At 45.7% G+C, this 21019-nt stretch overlaps 1 protein-coding gene across 3 annotated transcripts in view; it reads right to left on the bottom strand.

Moving 5' to 3' along the window:
- Positions 1–21019, bottom strand: part of AMOTL1 (angiomotin like 1) — a 137425-nt gene that overhangs the window by 38388 nt on the left and 78018 nt on the right. For all 3 annotated transcript variants that reach the window (XM_032640083.1, XM_032640081.1, XM_032640082.1), the window contains exons 4-6: positions 14205–14496; positions 6631–6775; positions 5344–5433 (exon numbers count right to left, since the gene is read on the bottom strand). In XM_032640083.1, coding sequence (XP_032495974.1) covers positions 5344–5433; positions 6631–6775; positions 14205–14496 — 527 coding nt within the window. The remainder of the gene's footprint in view (positions 1–5343; positions 5434–6630; positions 6776–14204; positions 14497–21019) is intronic.

The raw sequence follows: 21019 nt of genomic DNA on the forward strand, positions 1-21019 counted from the left end.
TAGAAGATTTCCCTTACCTGGATATCTTCCTATTTGAAAAACCAAGGAAGGAAGGAAAGGGGGAAGGTGGAAGGCAAAAAAAAAAAAAAAAAAAAAAAAATCAAGCATTTTTAAGTTTCTTCTTACTCTGAAGGTAGTTCATTAATAATTTCGCCTAATATCTTGAAATAATTGAGCAAAACCAGAGGTAGCTCCCAACATGACTGGGAGACATTGAGCTAAAATGAACATTTTGATACTATGCACCATATGAGAATTTCAAGCCTGTTGTTACAGGGATTTCCCACTTTTACTCAGTCCCTCAATAAACATTTATTGAGTGCCAGGTACATAAAGATCCAAAGGGTTTTACTGAGGGTTGGGGATGGATGTTGGTAAAGAATGCCTATAGTTCTCTCACCCAGTGAAGGAGATCCATGCAAAGGAATGGTGCCCACAGAGAATGTAGGCAGAGTAGGTGCTTGTAGTAGGGGCTTCGCACTGAGTCAGGAGCTGCAAGCACCAGCAGGCCCACAGAGGAGGAAGAAGCCCAGTGCATCCACGTGTGACAACATCTAACCTCTCCTTCCTACTGAAGCCTGATAGAAACCCACAACATGATGTAATGAAACCCAATGAGGATTCAGAATAAGCTCCTTATACTCTATGTAGGTCAACAGAATTAATGTTTATGTCATTGTAGCTTCTGCTTTGTGTTTCACACAAGCCCTTAGAGGAAATACAAAAACCAGAGGGATTTTCTTTTAGGAAATTATTTTTGTCTCTTTTATGTTCTATAAGAGACAGAAAATCAAAGTACCTAAGATAAAATTCAAGGGTAAGATGACGATTATAAGATACACTGAAAATGGCAAGTTACTATTATTTTTAATAGAGTGGTCCCACACTTTTTTGGGTTTCATTTTTAAACCCATGGGGATTATAAGGGAAATCAAATCCTATGAATTAGTCTTGACTGATTTACACCCATTACTTATTAATTTAAACAAATGAATGCCCAAAACACCTTATTTTCTTAGACAGGGACATTTAACAAAAGCCAGAATCTGACTTACATAGACTTCAGTTTAACCGAATATGCTGAATCCATGGGGCCTAAAGAATCCTAACGGGGTGGTGGTGGGGAGATAAGTTGATGGCCATCCTGTAACATGACTGGGTTTCATCCTGGAATAATACAAGTGTGCCAGAGCTAATCAGCTCCCCCTCCACTCAAGAATATAAGAAGATCAGCTGTGCCAGTCTTGTTTCCCCACAGCTAATATTTTATTTTTGGTTTTCTGACCTACTAGTGATGGAAACTCGGCAGTTATCAATTTTCAGAAAGAAACAGTTAAAACGTTTCACTTATGGAGAAGACAGAGCTAAGAATGATGACAGACATTCCCAGGGCACTGCGTTTAGTGGACAGTGGCCTGTGTCTGGTGTGTGTGTGTGTGTGTGTGTGTGTGTGTACACAAGCACGCACGCATACATGTGACAAATAAGTGAATGGGAAAACTAGGAATCTCAGTAAGTTAAAAAAGCTGAAGGACCAAGAAGTCCCAGTTTCACTCAGCCAGATCAGAAAGGAAATTGGCTTGATGCGCTGTTTTTAAGGAGCAGTTTGGCTGCAAACGTATTTGGAAAAACAAATAAGTAAGACCAGAAAACACACGCACAAATTTTTGAATTCCTCCAAAGAGAAAAACACAATGCCATGAGGTGATAGGGAAAAACACTCCTCAGAGCCATCAAATTCCTAGGCACTTCAATCAGCAAGATTTTTAATACAGACAAATCACACGTCCGAGAGGAGCACAATTATCGCCCTGTTGAATGCTCATTTCAACTTGTAGAGCTAAGTGGTAATGACCAAGGCAGTCCTTCCAGGCCTTCATCAGGCTCCAACTAAAGAGCAGAATTTTGTTTCTTTAAAGAAAAACTACTCTGGGCAGCAGGGAAATTTAGAAATCATGCCAGGAAGGATGTTCCCCTTCCGTTAGCTGAGAGTTTACAGAAGTCCTCCCGACCGCTCTTGCTGCAAGAGTGCCTTGGGCGCTCTTGGACCTGGACTCCAAGCTTCAACCTGAACACCGAGCAAAAAGGTCAAACACGTTATTATTCCCTTTCCTTCAAACTTTTCCACTGGCCAAGGTGGTTGTCAGGGGCTTCCCACCGTAGCCTTAGCTCCTGGTAGGCGTGAGCCAGAGAAGTCACTATTTGCTATACAGTCAGACCTGCCTCTCTCTTAGCCAAGCATTAGAATCTCAAAAGACATTTGAAAAGGATGGCTCCTCTCGAGTGTCCAATGTTTATAATTATGATTACTAGGCACTGAAAAGTACTCTTACAATAGAGCTTCTAAAAAGCTAAACAGAGCTTAGCTAAATAGAGCTTCTAAAAATTGAACACATTAATAATTGTGAAGAGAGATAGCAATTTGTGCCTGCCATTCTGTGCCCACGTGCTAAAAAGAAAGCCTGACAGAGAGCACCACCCATCACCAGCCTCCAGGGTACGTCTGCACCTTTGTTATTACACCTGCTCGCTTAGCTATGGGCAGGAGATGACTCAACATGCTCAAACCTTCACTGGGGGCTTCCATGGTGGCGCAGTGGTTGAGAGTCCGCCTGCCGATGCAGGGGACACGGGTTCGTGCCCCGGTCCGGGAAGATCCCACATGCCGTGGAGCGGCTGGGCCCGTGAGCCATGGCCGCTGAGCCTGCGCGTCCGGAGCCTGTGCTCCGCAATGGGAGAGGCCACAGCAGTGAGAGGTCCACGTACCTCAAAAAAACAAACAAACAAACAAAAAAAACCTTCACTGGTTACTTAATCCCAACTCCTCCTCCTCCTGCTGCTTTTTATTGGTAAAGGATGACCACACATCTAGTGGCTCTAGTCACACTCTTTTCTCTCTCTCTCACTGTCCTTATTCAATTGGTCACCAAATCCTACTAATTTGTCACCTGTTTATCTGTCTCCTACCCTCCACTACTACTTCTGTCTTGGTTCAGGACCTCTACCTCTCTTGCCCAGATACTAAAATATCTGTTAACTAGTCTCCTTGCCTACAGGTTAGTTCTTCGTGAATTTCTCTCCTCCTGTGCCTCTCTAATTGGCTTCTAAAATATAAGGCTTGCAAACAATGAAATCATAAACATACTTGAAGAAAACATAGGTGAATATGTTTATAATTTTGGATTGGAAAAAGCATTTCTAAGTATGACATAAAACCTAGAAGGCATAAATACAGTCACTTGAAAAATCTTCTGTAAGATAAAGAACTCTATATTCAAAGATAAAAAAACAACTGGGGAAAATATCTGCACTATATTTGGCAGGGGACATGCTAGTTTCCTTCATATACAAAGAGTTCTTCCAACTCACTAAGAAAAACACCTATTGTAAATTTGAAATAACATCTCAAGTCCATCTCTTTGCTACACCAGGAGACAAGAAGCTAATGCAAATAATTGTAAAGCTGTGAGGAAGGCACAACGTGTCCTGAAAAGACCAGGTACTGAAAAATTAGTTAGATATCACAGCTAGCAAACCTGCTTCAAATGTCCTGCCAAGATGCAATTACATTACATGGCAACACTAAGGCACATTTCAGCAGTTGAAAAATGCCCCTGGACTCTCTTGTTTACGCCTCTGGAACATAGCAGCGTATGTTTGCACAGAACAAATCATTCCCTGTAAAGCTGGAGGGGCCTCTTTGCCTACGTTACTGATGTTTTAGCTTTGAGCCAGAAGGTTAAAATCTTTGAGAACATTTCCGAACTCGCACGACACCAAAACCTATTAGTCCGTTAGCACAGCCTAGGCTGGGAGGTTACAGCAAATGCCCATCAGATGAAACTCACTGACGTTTCCATTTTGACCCAAACTAAGTGACAAAATAATATCCCCTGACAAGAAGGCAGAGTATCAGCAAAGTGACGTCACTGACATAACTGCCACAAAGATACTTACTCTACCTAAGCGGACCATCACCCAAAATTAAGGTGTCAAAATCAAGTGCAAATAGTACAGATGACTCATTTTCCAAATGAAAGCTCAGATGAAATGGTAAATCTACTGCACCCATGAGAAGAAATAACTTTTGTTAGGAAAGTGAATAATTCAAGACGCTGATATACATAGCTTTGTATATGAGTCTGGAGCACGGGCCAATTCACCTAACTGCAAGACTGCAAAGGAGTCTGATGCAAAAGCCCAAGGCTGTATTAGTGTCCATTTGCCAGAAGAGAATTTAAAAAATGAAGCTGAGACTCAAAATGGAATGCAATCATGAGTGAATCTGGGGAAAACAAAGGAGCTTAACCCCAACGAATAGTACTGGAAATTAGAAAGTTTAACCAATTGTTTCCCAGCCTTGAAAATGTAGAGCTGCGTTGAGCGACCCAAGCATCAGAATACTGCCATTATACAATGGATGGCCAGAGTCTGAACACAGGATTTTTTGTTGCTCAAACTGTCTTCAGTTTGTGAGCACTTAACTCACAATGTTGTTGAGAATTATGACAGAGAAATGAATTCAGTTTTCTAAAAACAGTTTCCCAAAAAAGCCAGTTGGATTTTTACATTTCTGACTTGGACAATGAATGAATGAGCAGAAATTCGAACCTTAATCGATGGTTTCTCAAAACCCACTTGCTATATGGGAACATATGTATATGTACAGCTGATTCACTTTGTTATAAAGCAGAAACTAACACACCATTGTAATGTAAAGCAATTATACCCCAATAAAGATGTTAAAAAAAAAAAAAACAACAAAAACCCACTTGCTTCTATCGTTTGTCTCTGGTGAAACTAATAGAATATTCTCCCAATAAATCTTGAGGCACAGGAAGCCATTTTATTCCTGGCTGAAATGGGCCCAATGGTTCGCAAGCGAGCGTCACCTACTGAGACACGTGCTGGGAACATTTAGGTGGCTTCATGATGCCAGGGGCAGCCGGTCCAGAACTGCTCAACCTAGGCACACACAGACTGTGACAAAAGAGCAAATCCCACCACAGGCCTCCTTCCCTTTCCATGGGGAAAGAGAACTGTGCCTTAGACCAAGTGGCGAGTGCCAGCAAATACTCTATAATACCCATGGAGGGTATTAGGGAGAAACAGAAACTGTAGGTAAGGAGGTCGGAATAAACATTACTGAAATTAACACATCAACCTAGGCTTTGTCTCTGGCAGACCTAGGAGGGTCTCATCTTCGGCCTAACAGCTTATATGTTAAATCAACAAACAAAAAGCAAGCAGCACAAAACTTACTTAAAACTAACAGGGTTCTCTTTCCTCAGGCCCCCAGTTTTTAAAACTACCCAGCTGGGATAGGTAAGCATGGAGACTCACTCTGGGAAGCGTAAAGCCCCTCGGCCGCTCTGTCTTCGTGTCCGTCATACTCCCTGCTGGACAGCTGCCTGTTGGCAGTCTCCAGTCGATCTGTGCACAGAAAGGAAACGATTACAAAGAAATGCACTTGCATTTAAGTCATCCTCCAACAGGCAAATGACCTGGGTGCCGAGAGCTGGGTGGGGAGAGATGCCCAGGGAGGAGCCCCAAATTGAACAACTCTTGGCGGGGGGGGGACAAGATGCTCCAGAACATCAAAAAGAAAAGTCCTCAGACGCCACACTGTGCCTTTATGCAGTTTAATGGCAAGGTGTGCACCGGTGGTAGGCAGCGAAGAACAGGTTCCTGCAAGGCCAGCAGAGTCCTCGAAAAGGGGTTGAGTTCCCTTGGCCTCAAACCCAGCCCTCGTCTAACCTTGACCATCAGCCCTCTGTAGCTGGGAAGCAAAAAATTAAAAATAACAATTAAATAAATACCAGGAAACAAGTCAAGATGACCTAACGGATGAAGATTCTACTCAGTGAGTTCTAGGTCTGCTTATGCCATTTGGTCAATCTTCATCTACTCAATTAAATAATTCAGCCTCACAAGTCTTTATTGAGCTTACATAATACCCAAGACTAAAGGGTTTGCAGTAATAATAAAAAAAAAAAAAAAGGTAGGTTCCAGCTACAGACTGCCAGTACACTGAGTCTTTTGACACGAGGGAACTGAAAAATGGCTTGGCTGACCGAAAGTGAAGTATAATTTCATGGGTCAGATCATTCTGCATGTTGGAGGTTGCCAAGATCCTGTAACAGGGGGCTCCTAGCTTTCAGGAAGTTGATACATATCTACTCTTTTCACAACCGTGGGCTTTTTTTTCCTCCAAGAGGGACATGTGTCTAACTCTGCCTTCTACACTATATACCAAGCAAGTGTTAACTGTTGGCTTTCAAAGAAGGCAACGAAATGCCTCAGCTTGATGTGACAAGGGTTGTGCATGGAACATTGGTCTTTTCAGACATTCCCATTCACAACACGAGTCATGTTAAGTACTTTTAAAGCAAGAAGGAGCTGCACACATACTCCCTCCCTGTCAGGGACTCGTGTATAGAGGTTGTCACTTCTCAGGCTCAGTGCTGCAACCTACAACCTACAACGTGAAAAGAACACTTCTGCTCTCTGGTGCCCCTTTCCCAGGGGCTTGGGATTTACAAGGTTATGTAACATAACTTGGGCCTGAAGTCCGGCTGTCAGCAACACGGGGCGTTTAGGGTAGAGAAAACATGAGTGAACTTGACATGCCTCGGAGGTCTCTGTTGAAATCATGGAGCCTTCGAATCTCGCCTTCGAGTTTGTTTCTCATCGCCTTGTCCAGCGACTCTCGCTTGGTGGTAGACTTGACCAGGCTCTCATAGGCTTCCGAGATTCTCTGAAGTTCTTTTTCAAACTGAAAGAAAGAAGCAGCACGAAAGTGAGACTTCTGACATTCCCCGCCATGCCTTAGCTATGCTGATTCTTGGATGCTCCAGTTGTGAAGGCTGTATCTTCAATGCAGCCTTTCTGTGTCTTAAGTTTGTCTACCAAATCCTGCAACCGACTTCACCACGCCCCCATCTGTCTCCCAGCACCATGTTAGGATCCTGTGAATTACAGACTCACAAGTCTGGTGGGACCATCTGATGTCACCTGGTAATAGTCTCTTGGTACAAATATCAGGAAGGGGTGAATTTAAACATAACTTAGGACTTCCCTGGTGGCGCAGTGGTTAAGAATCCACCTGCCAATGCAGGGGACACGGGTTTGAGCTCCGGTCCGGGAAGATCCCAATTGGTGCAGAGCAACGAAGCCCACGAGCCACAACTACTGAGCCACGTGCCACAGCTACTGAAGCCGGCGCGCCTAGAGCCTGTGCTCCGCAACAAGAGAAGCCACCGCAATGAGAAGTCCGCGTGCTGCAATGAAGAGTAGTCCCCGCTTGATGCAACTAGAGGAAGCCCGCATGCAGCAACAAAGACCCAACACAGCCAAAGAATAAAATAAAATAAATATAATGTTAAAAAAAATAATAAACATAAAATAAACATAAACCGTTATATTAAGTATGGCAATTTACAACTATTATTATTTTTCCTAGTTAATGTGAGGGAAATATTAAAGTACAGGAAAACTAAAGGATCACAAGTAGAACCCTAATTTCCTGACTCCAAGTACAGTGCTCTCCTGAGACCCTCCTACCCATCCCCAAAGGAACATAAAATCCACACGAAGAGAGGTTTCATCGCTTAGCCTTGTTATCCCTTTGTCTATGAAATTATCTATATAAAGGACTAATGGATTTGTATCTAACTGTAAACCATAGAAAACCTCTTTATATGTGGGAGTTGGAAGACATGGGATAAAAACCAATATTTTTTTTGTATTTCACGAAATCAAGAGCTGTAACTGGGAGAGCCTTTAATCTACGGCATATATAAATCTATAACAAGTAGCTATAACTGATATAACAGGAGCCTAACATAACAGCACGTTTTAAAGTAGAAATTAATAAATCCCATTTTATTGTTGTGTAACATAAATGCAGGAGAAAGCGTAAAGAGTACCTGCAAACCTGGCTACCAAAAGTTGGAATCAGAGGCAAAGTGGCAGGGTTGAGAACACTAGCGCCTCTCCCTGGGCACCAAGAGAACTGCACCGTGTTTTGGTGCCTCCATGGAGAGCTGTCACCATAAGGCAGACACCCCGACTAACGGAACTCCAATTGCCCAGATCAAAAAGTCCCTGCTGACACTCCTATAAGTAATACATACCCTAACAGATACCTATTGCACACTTACTATGTGTCTGGGTGCCAAGGAAACAGACATAAGACAATTCCTGGTCTTTGGGGTCTCACAGCCTAGAGCTGGCCTGTATACAGATACATATGCTTCTACAGTGCAATGTGACAAGGGATGTGGTGATTTAATGCTATGGTAGCCTAGAGACAAAGTTATTAATTTGGCAGGGGTGAGAAGGGGTTTCTTTAAAAAAGATTTCAGAGAAAATGCCATTTAAAATGAGTCCTGAGGGATGAACAGGAATTTGCCAAGCAGAAAAGAAAAGGCCAAAGGGCTTTGGCATTCTCGGCAGAAGACAGGGAATGACCCAAGACAGAGAGCCACGAAGGAAAGTGCATGTCTCTGACACGACAGGTCATCTGGGGATGACAGCAAGGGGCAAGTGGCCATAAGGAAGGACTTTACAGGCAAACGTAATTGTTGGGGTGTGGGGGGAAGAGCTTGGGGAGGGGAGAGAAGCATAAATCGCACCTGAGGTTTTATGGAGATCATATTAAAGGATGGGGTTGCAGGGTGGGTGTAGGGAGAGAAGGCAGGAGAAAGGAGTCCAGGCAAGAAGCGAACATAAACAGTTTAATGACAGGACAAGGGCATGAACCCAGATAACCAAAAGGACAAATTCCAAAGACACTGAAGAGTAGAATCAATAGGTCTCCGTGACTGGTCTGGACGGTAAGGGAGAAAGAAATCACAGACATTCATAGCTTAGAAGACAGAGTAACAAGACTTAACCAAGATAAATGATAAGAGAAACAGGTTTACCTAAACCAAAAGTCTGGTTTTGGAGATACCATGTCTGAAGTGCCTGCAGAACAGTTAGTAGGAAAGAGACGGGTCTGAAAGTCAGGTGGGCAGTTGTTTCACTGTGCATAGATGACAGACGAAGTCACAGAGTGAGACCACTTAGGGAGATCAACAGAAGATCAGAGGGCCAAGGGTGGGAGCGCTGACACTGCAGGAGAAGGCGAGGCAGGAGAACCCAGGAGACAGGCTGATGCCAGGGGTGCCATTGCAGCCAGGAACCCAGGAACTTAAAGAAGGAGACCGGATGTGGTCAATGCCCTGGAGGTTACAGACGGAGCCAAGACACATCTGAGGGCTTCCCTGGTGGCGCAGTGGTTGAGAGTGCACCTGCCAATGCAGGGGACACGGGTTCGTGCCCCGGTCCGGGAAGATCCCACATGCCGCGGAGCAGCTGGGCCCGTGAGCCATGGCCACTGAGCCTGCGTGTCCGGAGCCTGTGCTCCGCAACGGGAGAGGCCCCAACAGTGAGAGGCCCGCGTACCGCAAAAAAAAAAAAAAAAAAAAGACACATCTGAGAAGAGGTGGGTGAAGAGGCTGGAGGGCATCAGGCCTTCTGCTCAGTGGCCTCCAACCAGGGAGGGGCCCAACGCCAAGGCTCCCTTCGGCACCAGGAGATGTTCCCAAAGGCCTCCTCATAGCAGAGTTGGTTGTTCCACAGTCCCGTCATTTCTACAAAGCCTTTCTATCTCTTGCAAAGATAACATGAATGATTGGTCATGTGGCAGCAGAAAGAACAGCATGTCCTGAATCCTGTTCACAGTTCTACCGCAAATTATGCTCCTTCCTTTTAATTTTGTTTTCAAAAGAGATGGCTCCAAAACATACCACCATTTCTATGCTAATTCCATCTGTAAAAGGTGGCCTTGGTTTTTGGACAGTTGGACCATCCCCATCTAGACCGAAGGCATCACCTAGTCCCCAAGGAAGCTGAGGGCACCAAAAACCCTGAGGTGTCGACCTCTGCAAGCCCAGGGCAACTAGGATGCCTTCCTCAACTAGGCCACCCGTAGGAACTTCCCTCCATCTGATTTCACGTACTTTCATCTGTTGTATTCACCTGACTGGAATTCTGATGCATTTTGTGTCTCTCATTTGACTGTCAGTTACTTGAGGGCAGAAACAGTCCCTACAGCCCCAGACCTGTGCCTTCTTATGACAAAAGTACTGACTGTTTACTCTATATTTATGACTCCTAAAGACAGCCTTGGACATTGATCAAACTACACCTGGCTGTGGATTCTTTCCTTTCATGAAAAGAACTTCCGTCCGCACGCTATAAAGGGAAACTGCAGTGTCCCCAAGACGGCATAGTTTACCGTCTCAGATACTCAGACGGACAGGAACTGGGACAAGGTTACGTGCTTGTAGCTACCAAGAGAGAAAGGGCAAGGGTCATACTTCTGGACAATGTATTTCCTGCAAAAAGCGATACCTGTCGTGGTGGAGACAGATGAGTCTCCTTCAGTGTGACCGGAGAGGACAGAACTACGACTAAACGCAGCAACCTAATGAGATGAGACTGTGATTCAACATATGGAGGAATTTCCTAACCACCTTTCCCAAAAGTCTACCCAGTAGTGAGCTTCTCTTTTCTAGCAACATTCAAGTAAAAGATGAACATCTTCTCTTCGGAGACATGAAGCAAGGCTTTCTAAGGGGTGGGAAACTGGACTAGAATCATTTTAATAATTTTTAGTCTAAAGCTCTACAGTTTCTGACTGCACACTCCTTCAGAAGGAGAACCACACCCTCTTCTTCACATCAGCAGCTCCACAACATCTTAAGTTCCCCTTGATGCGTGTTAGAGGTGGAGGGAGGTGGAAAGGCTGCCTTTGATATACAGACATCTGGGCCAGTTCAGAGTCTGAGGATGATCGTGTGAAGGGGATACTGGGTTTGCCTCCACAGCTCCCATCCTCCCTTACAGCCTAGACATCAGGAAGCTCTTAGGCCAGGCTTGCAAGATCCCCTGAAATCACATGGAGAAGCACTCCCTGGCCCAGAAACAGAACCACGAGCAGAAGGGAAAGCCTCACACAGCTTTCACTGGCATTGCTGCCACGAAGCAAATGCACAGAAAAGTGTCCGGAGAAAAATCTCAGCCCTTCCCAGCTCTAGAAACTGGCTTGTTCCCTGATACCTTCGCCTGCACAGCTCAGGGACCTACAGAATCGAAGACAGGCCTGCCATCCAAGCCTCAGACTGCCCAATCACAGCCACCTCTGTTTCGCTGACAAAAGAAGAGGGTCTTTGCTAAAGCAAGCCCGGGGGGACGGTAAACATGGCGCCCTTTCCCTTCAAACGTCCATCTCCACCCTGATGGCTTCTGAGGCCAACCAGCTCATAGTCTGGCCCAGCTGGAAATTCCATCCATGAACTATGTTTCAGGGAAACTGGGAGGAAAAAGAAGCAAAACGAGTGCCCCAAGGGAAATAATGAAAAACCACTGCTCTTTCTGGGGGTCCCCAGCCACCATTCCAACACTAACAGGGATAATCACTGCCTTGTGCCTCTCTGGAAACGGGTCTTCATTTCCAGGCGGTACTTTGGCAGCCTCTGAGTTTAGTCGTCGTTTCCTGTCGTGCTCCTGGCTCAGTGCACACAGGCTAAGCACCGCAATTAAAAATTCATCTATTTTTGGTTCTGCCCTGGTGATGAATTTCTGCGAGTGCTCCCAAAGCTGTGAGGAAGGACTCTGGGTTGGACGTTCCTGCCAGCACAGGGCAGCCACATCCTACGGTGCAGCACTGTGGTTCCACCCAAGCCGGGGGTCATCATCCCCAAGGAGTAAAGTCACCTCATTGGACAGGCCTCTCCCTAGACCTGAGGCTTAAATAAGCAGCTGCTGAGACACGGCGGAGCAGTGAGGCCTAGGCTAGGATGACCTCGGGAACACAAGCCTTCAACTGTCGAGTCACGGTTTCATGCAGCTCTCTTTCTCTTGGCCCTAGCTGCTGAGAAGAGCTGCGGAACTTAGTGATAAATATGGCAAGTAGCGATCAAAACCTGAGATTTCAAATCGGCAATTCCAGTTCGACATATGACAGGTTAATGAAATACAATATTTATAGAACCATTCATAACATTCAAGGGACTGAAGGAGTCTGGGAATCCAGAAGGGACACAGCTTTTGATTTTTCTCCTTAAGTCATCAAAATGCTTTTGGTCACAAAGTTTAAGAGTCATCCCCTGTACAGGGAAAATGAATCACTGGGAGGCTGATTTTGGTTTTCAAAATAGAAATGGGCATCAACATCAAGAAATAGATGTATAGGGGACTTCCCTGGCGGTCCAGCGGTTAAGATGCCATGCATCCGATGCTGGGGACGCAGGTTCGAACCCTGGTCGGGGAATGAAGATCCCACATGACGTGCGGCCAAAAAAAGAAAAAAAAGATGTATGTTACAGGCCAATAAAAAAGTGTATCTTAATAAAAAGTCAACAAAGAATAACAAGACCTCACAATTTATGCATCCTCCCTGCAACTGTTCAAAAATGTCCATGGAAGAGACAGAGAACCACACTCTGCCCTCAGGTGAGTCTGCGCGGCTCCTGAAAGCACCTGCCATAGGGCTTCATCAGGGAGAAGAAAAACATTACTGATTTCCCAGAAAATGCTGAGTTGGCCCTTCCCAATTTTCAGACTGTACCAGGAAAGAAGCTGCCCCAGGAAGCATCAGAGGCAAGCCTGGGCCTAAGCAGTGACTTCCAGCCAAGGCCAGGAGCCAGCACGTGTTTCCCAACTTCTAAGGGTATGACTGAGGCTGGGAGTGAGGCCGCCATCCTTAGGCAGCCCGCTGGTTCCCGGCTCTCATTTGTTCCCCTCCAATAAAGGCAGCCAGAGTTCTCTGGGCCAAGCCTGGTCTTGACTCCAGGGATTTCCAGACCCTCTCGGTGGAAGCTCTGCACAAATGAGCTGGGGCAGGTCCTTGTCTGTGAATGTTTGCATCATTCCACCCACTGCTCCCAGCCGACTGCTGCCAGCCCTCAGGGAATCACAGGGGCTGACTGTTCTGACTCCCGGACCAGCAGAAAGGCCAGGCTTAACTGAGAGATCAACATTGCACAGAGAACACCATGGGCCAGCCAGGAGCATGTCCTGTTACACAGAACCAAGTGGCAATGCTTCTGTAGCCAGGTGAGTTTACATTCTCACACTTTCTCTTTACAAAAGCGACTGCCCAGGACAGAGAACGCACCCAGACTCTTATGAGATGCCTTCTACCACACATGCCTCCTTGCTTCCAGAAAGGAAACTCGAGTGCCCTGGGGCTCTGCTGCCCGAAAAGATCCTATGACTGGGTGGGATAGGGAGGGTGGGAGGGAGACGCAAGAGCTATACGTATGTATACGTACAGCTGATTCACTTTGTTATATAGCAGAAACTAACACAACATTGTAAAGCAATTATACCCCAATGAAGATGTTAAAAATAAATAAGTAAATAAAATTTAAAAAAACAAAAAAAATTGCTTAAAAAAAAAAATAAAGATCCTATGACTTTTGCCCCTCACCTCTTCCTTTCTACCTGCAGCATTTCAGGTGCTGGCATGTGGGTCATCATGAAATCACTGCCTGTGATTTCACTCTCGCTGGATGTCTTCCTGCTGACTTTGGCTTTCAGCGTAAAGCCCTAAGAATGAAGGCTGCCGTACATCCTAATATTCCCACGACAATGACACAGGCTGGAATTACGCAGCATCTCCCCACCTGTTAAGTCATAGCATAAGGAGAGCACGCAGTAACCTGTACTCTGCCCTCAGTGCTGAGACATCGCTGCTTTTTGCAGAAACCAGCTAATGAAACCAACATGGCAATCACAAGGTTCCTGTCTGAGATACCAGATTGAAAGGAAAAACCTGTCTCTCTCAACTCACTGCTTTGTGTTACTCTCGGTGTCCCCTTTTCCACACTGTCCATCTGGGGAAATGCTACTCAGCCTCTGAGTCTCAGGTCCAGGGGCACCTCTGCTGCCCCTCCTGCAGCCTCTTGATGTCCTACTGCAGGTTTAACTTACGCAACTCTACCCCTTTTGGACTATAAGCTCCTCCAAGGCAGGCACCGTGGCATATTTATTTTTGTCTCCCTAAAGCCTTGCTCGGTGCCTGGTATAAAAAGGGGTCTAGTTAAACTGTGGCCAGTGAGTCAGGGAGTCAACCCCCCACGGGCAGGTAAGGAATTGTGTTCCCCTTCCAGAGAACTTTCTCCCTCCCCTCCCCTAGGGAAGTCCGGTACCTTGTGGAGCTTGTCGGTGTTGTCGTAGTAACTCTGAAGTTCCTGGTGCAGCACCCGGTTCTCCTCCGTTAGGATCTCCACCATCTGCTGGGCTCGCTCCACGATCGCAAATGCATCCGGACCAAGCTGCTGGCTGGGGGAGGCGGCTGGCGTGGGCTGCGAGGCTGCCAGGGTCATCGGAGGTGGAGGTGGCAGGGACACCGAGTGCAACGGCCCGCTGACGGAGGAGTTCTGGGAGGACATCGGGCTGTGCTGCTGCACCGTTGATGGGAAAGGAAGCTGGCAGGGGCGGCTGCAAGGGAACAGAAGACCAGCAGTCAGACCCCAGGGCCGTGGTGGGGAGAGGAGGGAAGCCCAACCACACGGGCACTATGGCTGGTTTCTACTGCCAGGGGTCGTCACTGACGCACGGTCCAAGCTAGGTTGACTGAAGCAGCTTCAACCCTCCATCCCACAGATATTTAATGCGCTCTCCCCATCGGAATCAGCACTGCTCTGGTCACTGAGGAAAGAGTGGACCAGACAGACAAGGTCCCTGCTCTCATGAAGCTTGCGTTCTCGGGGAGAGAGACCGGCACACCATCACACGATAAACACACAAAGCCAGGTACTGAAAAGTAATGAGCCCTCTCCAAAGAATCAGGGGGACAGGGACAGGGAATGACTGAGTGGCTAGGTCATACCGAAAGGTCAGGGGTGGACGCTTGAGTCGAAGTCTGTTGACAGACAGGAGGAAAAAGTGGCTGGGGGCAGGGGGTAGAGAAGTGGGAAAAGTGTTCCAGGTAGAGGTATCGCCTGCGAGTGGGGCTTAAGGCAGGACTTAGAGGAGAAGATCAACTGGAAGAAAGCAAGTCGATACAGAGCACAGCCAGCAAAAGCAGCACAGGCTAAGGCCAGCGGGATGGGCGAGGGTCCTTGTGAGGCAAGGGCAGCCCTTCCCTTAGAGTGTGAAGCAGGGCCAGTGGGGGAGCTGCTTCCACTCTGAGTGGTGTATAGATGGGATGTACGTTGGCAAGGGTGGACCAAAGGTGCCCAGTGAGGAGGCCTGGGTGTGGTCAAGGTGAGACCTAACAAAGGCTCAGAGGGTAGCAGCAGAAAAGAAATAGTACATGGATCTGTGGTATGTTTTATTTATATTACGTATGGGGAGAGGGAAAGTGAGAAAAAATTTAAAATTACTCCTAGATTCTGGGGTCCACACAAATGGACAAGGGTACCATTTAATGAAATGGGAAAGTCTTAGGGAAGGAACAAACTTTGTGTGTTCTGATTTGCTGAGATAAGGAGGTCTGAGGATCAAAAGTCTGATTTTAACCAGGTTAAAAAGAACACACAGGTCTTCCCTGGTGGCGCAGTGGTTGGTAGTCTGCCTACCGATGCAGGGGACACGGGTTCGTACCCCGGTCCGGGAAGATCCCACACGACGCGGAGCGGTTGGGCCCGTGAGCCATGGCCGCTGAGCCTGCGCGTCCGGAGCCTGTGCTCCGCAACGGGAGAGGCCACAACAGTGAGAGGCCCGCGTACCGCAAAAAAAAAAAAAAAAAAAAAGAACACACAGAGGTGTCCCTTGATGGTTCAAATTCTGGGTACTAGCTCCTTTACTTGAATTTCCACCTTCTGTTGCCCCTCCCTACCGATCCCCTCCTCACGATTCTGCTAACCTGTTTCATAAGGATCACTGTATTTTCTTTCAGCCTAAGCCAAGGGCTCCTAACGACAACTCCTATAGGTATAAACAGCAAAGACAGTCTTGGCCTCTAGTTTTCCAACCACGGCTGTCGCTCTTCTGCAGACTTGGGAGAAATGGTTTTCTTGCTGCCCCCTTCAACCTTTAGGTCTCAGTCTGGGAACTGGGGTGCCAAGAATTAGCAGCAAGCCCCAAATCATCAACTTTCTATATCAAGGGGTTGAGATCCTTCTACTCCGTAACAGTTTCCTGTGCCACTTCCCATTACTTGTGGCCATCCGTGGCCAAAACTCTCAGAGCTACTACGCTTTTCCTCGGGAGCTCATCTGGCCTTATGTTTCCTTTTGAGTATATTTGCTGGAATGTTTTCGGACCCTGTCAGCCTCCATAGCTCTCAGTTTGTAAGTACCTCTTAGGGCATTTTAAGAATCCTCTGAATGCTGACTCCTGGCAGCTAAATGTCAAACTCTCTAGCAGAAAAGTTAACAACGGTCACCTTAGCCCTCCCTACATGGAGACGCAGTTACTCCTAAAGACGACCTCAAAAGGAACCCAGCAGATCCCGCCAGAGTGACTAACCACTAGCTCTGCTCTGGTAACCAATGTCAGAGCACTCCACCAGGGCTTAGGAGATAGTTCCCAACTAGATTTCCTTATGCCTTCGATCTAGGCGCCCCATCCATTTCATGTTAAAATAGCTGGGATCTAAGTTCCCCAAGTCAAGGTAGAGAACCATGAAGCTCAATGTGGTTCTTTACTCCTTAAGTGTCTCAGATTTCAGAAAGGAGTGCTGTCGATGGGGAAGTGTAAACCCTTCCTCCTCCCTCCCTCTCCACACCTATTATTGAATACTTAACTATCTGGCCGTTATGAAATACAACGTTTCTGCATTCTGATGAATCTGTGCCCCTTCCACACTGAAGTGTATGTGAATACATGTCGCCCCGTGTGTATGAGGAGGTCTGTGTGTACAAAGTCCAACTCCATAGCGAGAGTGAGATGCCCCTGGTTGCTCTTCACAACGCCCAACTTTCACCCCAGATCACAGGACCTCCTATCAGTCGTGGACCCAGAAAACCATAGATCCTTAGTGAGTACGTGCATTCCCACAGACTGGCTAAATACTACGGTGCAGTTTTCGTGGATAGAGGTTACCTTGGCAAGAGACAAAATGCCACAAATTACACTGCCTCAATTCAAAGGCAGACACCCATCCCTACCTCCTCGGTTCTCCCTTCTCACTTCATCCAATGCGAATGACAAGCATGGCGCGTCTCCTTGGAGCTCAAGTGGGCACAGATGAGGCATCCGGGCTTGCCTTTGACCCAGGCAGCTTCAGGCTGGGGCTTCTACCTTTTAACATTTATTGGGCTCTGGGATTTGGAACTCACAGTCAGTGATGGGCTTATCTTCTCGGTAATCCTTTTCCTTTATATAAGAAAAAGGGAGGTTTTTCATAATGTCAGCCTAAGCCACCCACGACAGTGACGAGTTACCTGAGTGGCAATGCAGGAAAAGGGTGTCTGCCAAGCTTGGAGACAGAAAGAATGGGTTTTTCAAAATGGGAAGTCTTCTATTAAATAGAGAACACCGGCCTCACAAAATAACTCGGTGACACATTCAAGAAGCACCGTATTACAATGGACGACGTGCAGCCAGGAGAGCAAACCTCTGTTCCGCGGCTTCGCTACTCAGCCAGCTGGGGCTGGTAGGCTCAAAGGTCTGTACAAGGCAAATCTGGCTGAGGGTAATGAAGAGGAAAGAATGGTGGGGGAGGGCCGGAAAGTGTCACGATCATACCAGTGCTATGAAACAAGCTATCCCCAGCTTCCAAAGAACGCTACTGATCAGCCACCAGCAGGATAAACCCTTCCTCATAAGGGACACAGAGAAAAGGGAAAAAGGGGAGAAGGGAACCAACATTTACCGAGAAACTACTTGTGAATAGAATTCTATGCCACAATCTTCTATTCGTGAGCCTACTCCCCCTGTTAGAAAGTGAAGGCAGAGAGCTAGGTTACTTGACATTATGTGCCTCCTGGGACCATCCACCACTTGGCTTATTGTTAAAGGACTTACGGAGTTAATATGTATAAAGCCAGGCACAAATTAAGCAGTGGACAAATGTTAGCTATTATCACCATTATTGTAATTATCATCATCTATATCCCAGAGCCTAGCCCTGAGTGTGGCTTTCATGAGCAGTCCAATAATTTTTTTCGGTTATGGCTGACATTCACCGGGCACTTTTTACGTACCAGTCACTGTGGTACGCACCACTACATGCACCATCTCATTTTGACCTTTACGATTGCCTTATAAAACAGGCATCTTCGTCAAGGCTCTGTATTTAGATGAGAACGCAAGGGACAAGATGGTAAGTAACCTGCAAAATGGAACAGAGATAATAGAAACATAAAGGAGAATCAAAGCCCAGGCTTTTCAGTTTCAGAGTCCTTGTAGCTCACTCTTGCCCTGAACAGACCAGGTGAAAGCAGGGAGGGAAGGCAGCCACCCCTTGTCCTCTGCTCCCGCGTTCCTGTGGCTCAGTCTGAGCCACCACCACATCCATGGCTCACATCCTAACAACAGCATCACAGCTTTTTGTAGGCTTGAGTCACCTCAGGGGAAGCATGAAGGCTAGAAACCTGCCCCTGAGTTGTCCTCTTGGACTGTTACTTACCTTCAACATTATTATCTTTCATAGGTTAATGTCCCTTCTACAGAGAGCATTCAACTCACATTTATTGAGGGTCTATGCCATCTGCCAGTTAGCACATTTCATCACCTTGCTTAATCCTCACACAAACCAAGGCAGGACCACCAACAGGTCCTGCTCCTTTCTCAAGGAACCAAATGAGCCTTGGGACACCACAGAAAGTGACCTCTTCCCACATGCCACTGAACTGACCAGTTATTTAAATACGTCTGAGCAGGGCTGAAAAAGCCTCTTTGCCCCAAGCCCACAGTGATGTATTAGAAACAAGAATCAAGGAGCATTTAAAGAGCCACATCTAAGAGACAAAATAGGGGGTCATACTGGGAAGTCGTGCAGGCTGGTCTTCCATCGTCAGTGACTTGGACCACCCCAGGCCTAGCCTGACCCCAGAATCTGCACCCGCTTCTTACTTCCAAACTTACAACCTTGCCTGAATCACACACCTGACAACCTACCTTCTCTTGAATTTTTAAATACGATATTATTTAATTTTTTATGCATGTGTGTATTATTCTCCCTAATTACTAGCATGCATGTTTTTTTGAGGGTAGAAAAGCATGACTTATACTAAGCTGGTACCCAGTACATTTTTGTCAATTGATTTGGCCCCTGAACCCAAGAGCAAGTTAGGAGACCATATATGCTCGATGCACTTTCAAAGACTGACTCAACCTTCAACATTGTTTTATTAAGGAAGAGACCTCTGGTATTTAGATTGGTTCTGGATCACATAGGTAGAATCTCCAATCATGACATTGCCAATATAATAACATAGCTCCAAGTCACTGCCGTTCTCATGTATTGAGTTGTCACAAAATGCAGCTCAAAACTGAAGTGACAATGTTATCTGGACTGGGGAAACGAGGTCATTGGAGACAGCTAATCAACATCCATTTGCTTCTCTCTGCATACAGTAAGCTTCATAAATAAGCTTGTTTAAATGTATGTGTTTACATTATACCTGTACTAAATGTGCCATGAATAGCACTTTACATCCACTGTCATTCCATTCTCACAAGCTTGGGCATTCCCTGCTGTCACACCATATATTATTATTCTGTTTTTAAAGTATGCAAACTAAGGCTCAGAGGATCACAAACCAGAGATCTCAGTCTTTATGAAGCAAAACAATGGGCTATGAACTGGGGGTTGGAACCCGCATACTCCCACCACACCAGGGCTTTTGCCCCATGTTGGTACAGGAGAGCACTGTTCCTTAATATGGGGTCTCTTTTCCCTGCTTCTGCTTCCTTCTAGCCAAGTAACCATGGGCAAGTTTTTAGCTTCTTCGTCACCTTTAAATGGTGATGATAACAGTATCTACCTCAAGAGTTGTTGTGAGAATTAAATGAGATAATGCATGTAAAGCACTGCACATAGTGTCTATCATTAGGAAACTATTGATACTTAATAACTGTTAGCCTCTTCTATTATCACACACTGCTAACGGGTGTTAGGAGAAAGGCAAGGGACAAATGCACCCTTGGGTGTCGCTTCCTCTTCAAACACTATGTGTTGAGAATCCCAGTCCCTAACAGTAAAGCTTCAACAAGGAATAAAAGCAAATGCTAGCACCATAGAATCTTCCATTTCTGAACTGTTTGCTTGCAGTGCAATGCAGAACAAGAGTATAAAGGTGATGCCTGTACACGTCAGGACACTCTCTCTTGAACACAGATTCTCACTTTCTTCTAGACCTGTGCTGTCCAAAATAGTAGCCACAAACCACACGTGGTTACTGAACACCTGAAATGTGACTCATCTGAACTGAGATGTGCAGGAAGTATAAAAGGCACATCAAAGTTTGATGACAGTACAAAAAATGTAAAACATCTCATTAATAGTTTTTTATGTTGATTACCTGTTGAAATCATAATATTTTGCATATAATGGGTTAACTAAAACATGTATCTAAAATTATGTTTTTAAATGGATTAACTAACTGTATGGAGGTTCCTTAAAAAACTACAACTAGAGTTACCATATGATCCAGCAATTCTACTCCTGGGCATATATTTGGAAAAGACACATGCACCCCAATGTTCATAGCAGCACTATTTACAATAGCCCAAATATGGAAGCAACCTAAGTGTCCGTTGACAGATGAATGGATAAAGAAGATGTGGTATATAAGCACAATGGAACATTACTCAGCCATAAAAAAGAAAGAATGCCATTTGCAGCAATATGGATGGACCTGGAGATTATCATACTAAGTGAAGTAAGTCAGACAAAGACAAATATCATATGACATCACTTATATCTGGAATCTTAAAAAATGATACAAATGAACTTATTGACAAAAAACAGAAACAGACTCACAGACATAGAAAACAAACTTACAGTTACCAAAGGGGAAGGCAGGGAGGGATAAATTAGGAGTTTGGAATTAGCAGATACAAACTAATA

The sequence above is a fragment of the Phocoena sinus genome, chromosome 8 (assembly GCF_008692025.1).
Source record: "Phocoena sinus isolate mPhoSin1 chromosome 8, mPhoSin1.pri, whole genome shotgun sequence".
Classification (NCBI taxonomy): domain Eukaryota; kingdom Metazoa; phylum Chordata; class Mammalia; order Artiodactyla; family Phocoenidae; genus Phocoena; species Phocoena sinus.